Source organism: Mus pahari, chromosome 5 (assembly GCF_900095145.1).
Source record: "Mus pahari chromosome 5, PAHARI_EIJ_v1.1, whole genome shotgun sequence".
In the NCBI taxonomy this organism is placed as follows: domain Eukaryota; kingdom Metazoa; phylum Chordata; class Mammalia; order Rodentia; family Muridae; genus Mus; species Mus pahari.
In genome coordinates, this window is record NC_034594.1 from 126,532,426 (window position 1) to 126,542,778 (window position 10,353).

Sequence of the window (10,353 nt, forward strand, 5' to 3'; positions counted from 1 at the left end):
AAAAAAAAAAAAACCCAAACAAAATACACACACACACACACACACACACATACACAAAACCTCCTTATATTTGGGTACAAATAGTAGCACTATAGAAGGAGAAAACAATAGCTTGTTTTGGAAGACAGTGGGTGTTTTGGTGGTCAATTCTAAATAAGACATGGAGTTTCAAAATGACCATCATTTATACTTGTCTTTTGAGAAAAATGGGCTCATGCTTTGACATAGGACTCTCAAACCTCATAGCTTCCTTCACCAGGAGTGTACACCTGACCCAAACAAAGGCACCTCACAGCTGAGACTCAGTAGACTATCAGCCAGCCAGATTAGCTGGTGTGATGGTTTGTATATGCTTGGCCCAGGAAGTGGCACTATTTGGAGGTGTGGCCTTGTTGGAGGAAGTGTGTCACTGTGGGGACTGGCTTTGAGACTCATCCTAGCTGCCTGGAAGCCAGGCTGCTAGCTGCCTTCGGAACAAGAGGTGGAACTCTCAGTTCCTCCAGCCCCATGCCTGCCTGGATGCTGCCATGTTCCTGCCTTGATAATAACAGACTGAACCTCTGAACCTGTGAACTAGTCCCAATCAAATGTCCTTTATAAGACTTGCCTTGGACATGGTGTCTGTTCGCAGCAGTAAAATCCTAATTAAGAAAGCTGGTAAAATAAACCAAGTTTCAGCTATGGAACTTGGAAGAGGAAACTTGCAATGTCATACCTCCAGTCTATAGGATTTTGTGTTTATGAATTAAATATATATTTATTTTAATGAAAGCAGGAGGTGAACAGGAAAAACCATTGTGCACTCAGACCAATGTCCTCCTTACCTTTGTTCTGTGACTTGAAAAAGAAAGGCGCAATGACAGCAATGCCATCAGCTCCAATTTCTGCTGCATGTTGGGCCTTTAAAAAAAAGGCCACAGTAGAATTAGTGATTGCTGTCCCATAGAGGCTACTCCCAGATAGACAGACAGACGACGACGATGATGACAGAGTTCAGCAGCAACCTCTTCGAATCACCAACTAACTCCTGTGACCCTCCCTCCCCGCACCATAAGATTACTTTCATTGATAATTATGAACTGTAATTTTGCTATTGTTATGAATCGATATGTAAAGATCTGTGTTTTCTGATAATCTTAGCCCACTCCTAAGAAAGGGTCACTGAGTCACCCCCACAAGGTGTCAAGACCCACAGGCTGAGAACCACTAAAGTAAACCATCATTGCTAAGAATGTCCCAGATGGCAAGGCAGAGACACCTGGTTCAGGTAAGCCGTGTGCTTTCTTTCTTTTCTCTTTCTTTCTTTCTTTCTTTCTTTCTTTCTTTCTTTCTTTCTTTCTTTCTTTCTTTCTTTCTTTCTTTCTTTCTCCTCCCAAGTGCTGGGATTAAAGGCATGCTGATTTATTTATTATATGTAAGCACACTGTAGCTGTCTTCAGACACTCCAGAAGAGGGTGTCAGATCTTGTTGTAAGCCATCATGTGGTTGCTGGGATTTGAACTCAGGATCATTGGAAGAGCAGTTCGTGCTCTTAACCACTGAACCATCTCACCAGCCCGCTTAATTTATTTTTGCACAAGTGCTTCTGCTCACTGGGTCATCTCTCTGGCACCTCTTGATTTATTCTCATTGATTTATTTTTATTCATGTGTACTGTTGTGGATGGCCCTGGTGCTGTTTGTATTCTGATGTTAATTCTGCTTCCTGAGAGGGGCTGCCCCCAAGGAGGAGTGGATCAGTCCGGTGCTCAGGTGATTCCACGTGACCCTTCTCCCCGTTTTAACAGGTCACTGCCTGGGATTGGGCAGTGGAAAAGAAAGGTGGGACTGGGAGTTTTAGAGAAGAAGAGAGATAAAGGAAGAAGCAGAGGAAGGGCAAGTTGGGGTTACAGAGAGAGAGGAAGACAGAGGAAGAAGAGGTGGAAGATGGAGCAGAACCATGTGGCCTGGAGGAGTTGCAAGTAGCAAGGGATCTCATAGCTGGGGAATAGAGCAGTGTAGTGGTAAATCTTCCCAACCCAGGCGAGCAGCTTATAAATACTATGACTGAGTTGTGTGTTCCTTACACGGACATATTGGGGTTGGAGCTTTACCAATACACATCTGACTGGTACTAAATATTAATGCTGTCTGGTGTTTTCCATTTGCAACAATTTAGTTGGGCAAGAGAGAGGGTGACACCGAGGAGTGGTGATGGGCGGTTGGTCTGTGGGACGCACGTAGTAGCTCCAGGTGATATCAGGAAGGATGGGTCTGGACAGCGTAGCAAGTCAGCAGCAGGAACCAGGGTGAGACCCCAGGTTTCGGCATCGAGCAAGGAGGAAAGGGCAGCAACTGAATCTAGAGCCTAGCTAGAGCTATCGTGGATTTTTAAAATCACAAGCAACAGCGTGTCTGTACAGAGCCATCCACAGAGACCAGAAGATACTGTCAGATCCCTTGAGTTACCAGCAGCGGTAAGCCTCCATGTGGGTGCTGGGGATCAAACCTGGGTCCTCTGGAACAACAGCCAGTGCTCTAAACCTCTGCGCCATCTCTTCAGTCACCCAGGATAGTCTCTACATGCTTTTATTTTTTGACACAGTCTTTCTGGCCTGGAGCTCCTAAGTAGACCAGGCTTGACCTCACAGAGATCCACCTGCTTCAGTCTCTCCAAGTGCTGGAATTAAAGGTGTGTGCCACACCTGGGTCCCTCCACACTTAGCCTATTCTTGAACTAAAGATTTGCCTGCTTCCACCTTCTGAAAAACAGGAATTAAAGGCCTGTGCCATCATGCCTGGCTACTTGTTTGGATTTCAGTCGGCATATACACACCCCCAAGTCCTCTCACACTACCCAAACCCTTTCTGTCCAGCAGATGGCCTCCCCTCACTTTGCAGAGAACATGGATGTTGGCTCATCCTCTGCAGACTCAGCAGTTTCTATGTCCAACCTCAGCTCTTCCTGGAGGAAGTTCCTTTGTCTCTTGTCCACTTTCGGGTCCCGAATGGCTTTGGTGGGGACAGAAGGACATGGTTCTTCCCCCTGGGACAGGGCCAGTGGACATGGGCCTCTACGAGTGTCCAGGGCTGCCATGAGCATAAGTCTTGTTTGTCTAATAATGGACACGTGTGCACATTCCTCGGAGGAACCGAACGTCCTCGCTGTTTACTTTAATGACTCCATATTAATCAAAGACAGCAGGAGTCTGGGAGGGGAAGGTGTGGCTAATGTCTCAGCAAAATGGTAAATGTGGGGGACCTTCAGGGCGGCCCTTAAGGCTGTGGAAGAGAACTCTAAAAACATGAGTTAGAAAATATATCATTTCTCAACTATGCAAAAATACAAGGATGCAATATGAATGATATAAATCTAAAGGAACAAAGGCAACTGCATTAATGACCCAGCTTGTCAGAAAGATGTGAAGGCAGGCAGATTCCCGAGTTCCAGGTCAGCCTGAGACACAGCGAGCCCAGGCCCAGGTGTGGTAGAAATGGTAATTTTAAGACAAGGTCCCACCTAGCTCTCTTATCTGTGCTAACCGGGGCATTGGGATCTCTGAATTCTTTTGCAATGTTAAAAGAAGATGTGTGCTTGCTGTCTCCTAGGAATTAAGGGGCTGGGGTCACCAGATGCTGATTCTTAGGATAATCAAAAGGAAACCTGAAGTAAATGACTGGATTGATATGTAAAATAAAAGACTGGGCTTAGGATCTGCAGGAGATGAGCTANNCAGAGAATTGTTTAGAATAGCAAGAGGGAACTGCTTGGAGAACTGTCTCAAGCAGAACACACACACACACACACACACACACACACACACACACACACACACACACAGAGAGAGAGAGAGAGAGAGAGAGAGAGAGAGAGAGAGAGAGAGAGAGAGAGAGAGGAAAAGCAGCAGGCTGGAAAGCCATCTCCAGCAGAACACAGGCCACCAGTCTGAACCCATGATTTGACTTGGAGTCATTTGTTTCGCTGCTCAGAGAGAGAGAGAGAGAGAGAGAGAGAGAGAGAGAGAGAGAGAGAGAGAGAGGAAAAGCAGCAGGCTGGAAAGCCATCTCCAGCAGAACACAGGCCACCAGTCTGAACCCATGATTTGACTTGGAGTCATTTGTTTCGCTGCTCCCAGACACCCCTTCCTCAGAACCCCTCTCCAGAATCTAAGGCTGGTCCTTGGCATCCACTGTTGTCATCTCTTGAGCTACTGCCTTTCCATGGCCCCATGCCTGTTCCAGCAGTCCCACCATTTGATCTCCTTCAGCCAAATATAGGATTGGCATCAATTCTAGCAATAAGAAGAGGAGGTCCCCCGAAGAGCCTCCCAGAGGGATGCAGAATCATACCAGTTCCTGCGACTCCTTCAAGTTTAGAGCTCCCACATGAATCACCACCTGGTCCAACCTGCAGAAGACAAGCACGGGAATCTCCTGGAGTTTAGAAGAACAAAGAAGGCCTGCACTGTCCTGGTTTGTGCTGGTTTAATAGTTAGCCTCGAGACTAATAAGATGGTTGAATCAGTTCTACCAGTATCCCTGGGACCCACACCATAAACAAGAGAATCAATTCCCCAAAATTGTCCTTTGACCTCCATACACTATGTGTATGCACATAAACCCAAACCCCAATACTAATCAAGAATGCATGAAAACTGGGTCTAGCGGCACAGGTCTGCCATCTCAGTTACTTGGAAAGCTGAGGCAGGAGGATTTCAAATTCAAGGCCAACGTGGAAGAAATTACTGAAATCATTTGTCTTCAAGACAACAAAAAATTAAAAATACATTATATAAAACTCAAAAAAAAAATTAAAAATATTATTTAAAAAATTAAAAAGTACCTGGGTGTGGTGGCGCATGCCTTTAATCCCAGCACTCAGGAGGCAGAGGCAGGCGGATTTCTGAGTTCAAGGCCAGACTGGTCTACAGAGTTAGTTCCAGGACAACCAGGGCTACACAGACAAATCCTGTCTGGGAAAAAAAAAAAAAGGGTGGTGGTGGTGGTGTACATCATACTCAGCCCTCAAATTTTTAAATTGTCCCTTTTCTTCCCAATTCACAGAATCTCATTTGCTCCTGGTGTTGTCTGTTGGTACTCGGTCTGGACTCCACCCTCACAGTTACCTGGCAACAGCCAGGTAGGCCTGGCCCACTATGTTTTGTTTGGTTTGGTTTGGTTTGGTTTGGTTTGGTTTGGTATTTGGTTTTTCGAGACAGGGTTTCTCTGGAACTCACTTTGTAGACCAGGCTGGCCCCGAACTCAGAAATCCGCCTGTCTCTGCCTCCCGAGTGCTGGGATTAAAGGCACGCGCCACCACGCCCGGCCCTGGCCCACTATGAAAGGGGCTGCTTGCCCCCTCCTCTCTCTCTGACTCTTGCTTCTCTCCCTGCCTCTTGCCTCCTTGTTCCCCCTCTCTTCCCATTCCCTTCCCCCCTCTCTCCACGTGGCCATGGCTGACCTCTAGTTCTCTCTCTCTCCCTCTCTCTGCCTCTACTGCCCTCTTAACTCCCCTCCCCATGCCCTGAATAAACTCTATTCTATACTATACCATTGTGTGGCTGGTCTCTCACGGGGAAGGGATGCGCCTTGGCATGGGCCTGCTGAGGCACCTCCTTCCCTCATACCTCACCACACCCCCATACAACATATCTTAATACCTCTCTATCTTTTTATAATCACAAAATTGACTACCTGATCAGAAACACTTGGAAAAAAAAATATATGTTCTATCTACAGGCCACACACTTTCTGTATACAAGTCCATGTGTTAGCATTTCTTCTAGGCTCTGTCCCACAGTTACCTGGCAACAGCCAGGTGTGCTTGACTCACTATAAAAGGGGCTGCTTGTCCCCCTCCTCACACTCTTCTCTTGCTCTCTTACCCTCTTCCCGATTTGTGCTTTGTCCCTTCTCTCCCCCCAATCCCATCTCTCTTCACCTGTTCATGGCCAGCCTCTACTTCTCTCTCTTTCTCTCTCCCCCTTTATCTCTACTACCTCCTCAACTCCCCTCCCCATGCCCTAAATAAACTATTCTATACTATACCATCCTGTGGCAGGTTCCTCAGGGGGAAGGGATGCCTCAGCATGGGCGTGCAGAGTCACCCCCTCCCCCTACACCGTCCCAAACCTCCAAACATATCCCTGGCTTCCTTTTCTTTTTTTATAAAACACAACAGCACACAGAAAAGAAGCCTCTGTAAAAGACCATAGCAAGGCAGTTCTTTCAAGATCCAAACTTACATAGGCTTTCTTCAAAAACATCTGGAGACAGAACGCTTCTACGCAAGAGCTTCATCTAAAGTAAAAGATATTAGCCAGAGATGTGGATTTGAGGGCTGAACCAGGTCACCGGGTCCTGACTGGCATAAAAGGGAGCATGCATGCTCAGTTCCCAGGACATGCAGGACTCTGAAGCTAAGAACATGAGCTTGGTTTACCAAAAACGTAACATGGGATGGGAGAGATGGCTCAGTTATGAGCACTGGCTTGTTCTTTCAGGACTTGGGTTCAATTCCAAGCACTTACATGATGGCTTACAATTGTCTGCAATGCCAGTTCTAGGGAATCTCGTTGTGTTTTATTAAAAAGGAAAAAGAAGCCAGGGACATGTTTGGAAGAGGCTCGGTATGGTGCGGGGGGAAGGGGGTGCCTCTGCCCATGCTGAGGCACCCCTTCCCCCTGAGGTACAGTCACACGAAGGTATAGAATAGAAAAGAGTTTATTTAGGGCATGGGGAAGGGAGTGGAGGAGGGAGAAGAGATGGAGAAAGACAAAGAAGGAATAGAGGCTGACCTTGAACACATGGAAAGAGGAGGGGAGAGGAGTATGGGGAGAGGGGGACAGAGGGGGAAGAGGGGAAGAGAACAAGAGAAGAGGAGCAAGAGAAGAGAGTGAGGAGGGGGCCAGCAGCCCCCTTAATAACGAACGAGTCAGGCACATCTGCCTGTTGCCAGGTAACTGTAGGGCGGAGCCTAGAAAAAATGCTAACAAATCCGACATCTTTTTCTGGCCTTTGTAGACACCAAGCACCCATGTGGTACACCTACACACTGTTGGATTTCAGACCCGGGACAGGCAGCTGAGGTGTGTATTTAGCATACCAAAGCCAACCTGGCCTCCACGTCCTCCCAGCATCCCTCAGTTCATCCTACCTCTTACAGGGCATGGGCACACCCCGCCCCACCCCGCCCTCTACCCTGAACTTTCCAGCCCAAGAGCTGGGCTTCCTATCATCCAGACATTTTGGTTCTCTCCTCCCCCACTCTCTGCATCTCCCTCTTCTCTCTCTGTGTGCCTGCTTTCTCTCTTTTTCTTCTGCTCTGTCTCACTCTCCATGGCAACAGCACTGACCCCCTTCCTTAGTGGCTGGTGAAGAGCGACTCCCCAGTAAACCTGCCTTCCTACTTTAATTTGGCTTGCATTCGCTCCTTTCGTTGGCGCAGATAACTTACCACATACACTCACACAGTAAAACGAATAAATAATAAAAGCATCCATAAAAAGAAAAGCGGCAAGGGGAGGAGGGGGGCAGAAAGAAAAACAAGGCAGACCCCAGAGGAAAAGAATACAGAGAGCAAGAGGAAGAGAAAAGGCTGACCTCAGCTTCCCCGAGCTGCGTGACAGCAGGGCAGGGTTTCCTGTCCTCCATCCAACAAAAGAAACCTCTGCCCTGGTTCCGCATTTCCTGGCCTCACAGCTCCCCTTCCCCAGCTAGAATCCACCTTTGCACTGCTGCAGAACTACTCCCGCCCCAGGACTGAATGAGGGAGAAACCTCACGGAAACGCAGTATGCAGGGGCCTAGAAACAGACAACGTTGAACTAAAGACACAAGAGCAACGTGGCAGAGGGAGGAAGGGGGAATGGCTTTGACATTAGTTAGCATGCCTAACTCTAAAGGATAGAGTGGTCCGGAGAAAGCAAGCGAAACGAGGTAGCACACCTCTCACCTCAGCATTCCAGAGGCGGAGGCGGAGGCGGGTGAGTCTCTGTGAGTTCAAGCAAGCCTTGTGAGTTACTGGACAGTCAGACCTATGTCAAAAGAGCCTGTCTCAAAAAATAAAAATAAAAAATAAAATAAAAATACTAGGACACTTTAGTTCCTGTCACACTGTGCACCCGCTATCCCAGCAACTGGGTGGTGGAGACAGGAGGATCAAAAGTTCAAGGTCATCTTTGGTTACCTAAGGAGTTGAACCAGGCCAGCCAGGTCAACAAAAGTCTCTCCCTTGGGGAAAATAAAAGAGACTGGAGGGATGAGTCAATGGGTACGGGGCCTTGCCGAGAAATCTAAGGATCAGAATTCTATCCCCAGGATCCACTTGATGAAGAGACCCGGCTCTTCTAAGCTGTCTTCTGACCTTCACTCACGCTCTCTCTTATTTTTAAAGACAGGGTTTCTCTGTGTAGCCCTAGCTGTCCTGGAACTCACTCTGTAGACCAGGCTAGCCTCAGAAGCTCACACTCTCAAACATCATACACGTAATAATGATAAGGATGATGATAATAATAATAATGATAATAAAAGAACTTGGCAGGTGATTCACCCTGCTTCAGTTCAAAAACAAACCGCGGGGCAGTAGCGGCACACGCCTTTAATCCCAACACTCCAAGGCAGAGGCAGGTGGAGATCTGAGTTTGAGGCCTGCCTGGTCTACAGAGCAAGTTCTAGGAGAGCCAGGGACGTACAGTGAAACCCTGCTTCGAAAAACCAAAACTCAAACCAAACCAAAATGATACCAAAAACCCAAACCACCCGAAATAGAAAAATAAAAATAAACAAACATAGTAAGAAAAAAAGCCTACCTAACATCGCTCTGGTAAGCTGTGCTAGCATCCCACCATTGGGAATGAGGAAGCGTCCCCATGCAGGCACCACCAGCTTTCGGGCCCTCCAATCCACACTTATATAATAAATAAATAAATCTTAAAAAAAAAAAAAAAAAAAGGTCACAGCATTAGGAAGGTTGAGAACCACTGGTCTAGGGGATTTTCTTGATGTGGGATTGCTGTAAGAGGGTTATAGGTTGCAGACAGAAGGTTCTAGGGCGTATAAGAAAATAACAACCTGGGTGGTGGCGGCGCACACCTTTAGCCCTAGCAGCACTTGGGGAGCAGAAGCAGGCAGAACTCTGTGAGTTCAAGGCTAGCCTGGTCTACAGAGAGTTGCAGCACAGCCAGGGTACACAGAGAAACCCTGTCTTGAAAAACCAAAAATCAATAAAAAATATATATATATATATACCAAACTGATCAATCCACAAGGAGCAAGCCAGTAAGTCCCCCTCCTCCACAGCCTGAGTCAGCTCCCACCTCTGGGTTCCTGTTCTATTCAAGTTCCTGCCCTCGCACCCCTCAGTGATGGACTGTGATGTGGCAGTATGTGCTAGATAAACCCTTTTCCTCCAAGTCATGGTGTGTCATCATAGCAACAGAAGCCCTAAGACAGGAATAGTACACACAACAGCAGGAGGGCCACAGCAAGGGACAAGTGCCTCTTGTTCTCCCCCATCAGTCCTAGGATGAGGACGGGGAAACCCTGAGGAGCTTGGCCTCACAGGCAGTTCAGGGTGGTTTCTGAGAAAGAGCAGGTGTGTTTTGTGGTCCCGCTACCCTTCCCCAGAGACAGGAAGGATGCTCTTTGCCCCGTGTGGAAGGCTCAGAGCTCCAGCTCCTGTCCCCCCTCAGTTGACTGGGACAGTGGGAGGAGCCTTGCTGGCACAGACCTTGCAGGGAGTGGGTCGCTCACTCAGTTACACTCACTTGTTCTTCCCTTGATTAACCCATTCCTCCGCGACCTGGCGCCTTTCAGAGACGCTCAGGGACAGGCCTTCTCCCGTGGTGCCGTTCACTGTTTCAAACAAAGAGTCAGTCAGTGGGGCCAGGCAATGCTTTTTGTTCTACCAATCCTAAATCTGGAAGGGTTGGGTCTGAAACCCCTTCGTGAGAGGAAGGGGCAGGGAGAATAAACAGAGAAGGAGCCTGGAGGGGGATGTGACGCTTGTCCATTTTTTTTAAATTCAGACTGGGTCCTTTTTCTACCTTTATCTAGTAAAAAAGCAGCGAGAAGGTCAACTGTGACTTTGGATAGAAATTGTTCCTTGCCATTAGGGACAGATGGGAATTTAAAAAAGAAAGATTTGTTATTTTTATTTCTGTGTGTCTGTGTGCATGTATGTGCCTGAGGGAGCATTTGGATCTGGAACCGGGCTTATGAGGTACTTGTGAGATGTTGATGTGGGTGCCTGGAATACAACCCAGGTCCTCTGCGAAAGTGGCAAGGGTCTTAACCACTGGTGGCAGGAGCAGATACAAAGGCCATGGAGGGGTGCTGCTTACTGGCTTGTTCTCAAGGCTTGCTCAGCCTGCTTT

The 10,353-nt window shown here is 47.6% G+C and overlaps 1 protein-coding gene across 2 annotated transcripts in view; it reads right to left on the bottom strand.

The window, feature by feature from the left end:
- The window catches only part of Npl (N-acetylneuraminate pyruvate lyase), a 44,943-nt gene that overhangs the window by 18,161 nt on the left and 16,429 nt on the right, over window positions 1–10,353 (bottom strand). Inside the window, exons 4-6 of one of the 2 annotated variants that reach the window (XM_021198812.2) lie at window positions 9,745–9,832; window positions 4,329–4,386; window positions 825–900 (exon numbers count right to left, since the gene is read on the bottom strand). In XM_021198812.2, the coding sequence (XP_021054471.1) occupies window positions 825–900; window positions 4,329–4,386; window positions 9,745–9,832 (222 nt within the window). Of the gene's footprint in view, window positions 1–824; window positions 901–4,328; window positions 4,387–8,787; window positions 8,852–9,744; window positions 9,833–10,353 lie in introns of those variants that run through there. The other variant, XM_029538917.1, reaches the window with a different exon arrangement.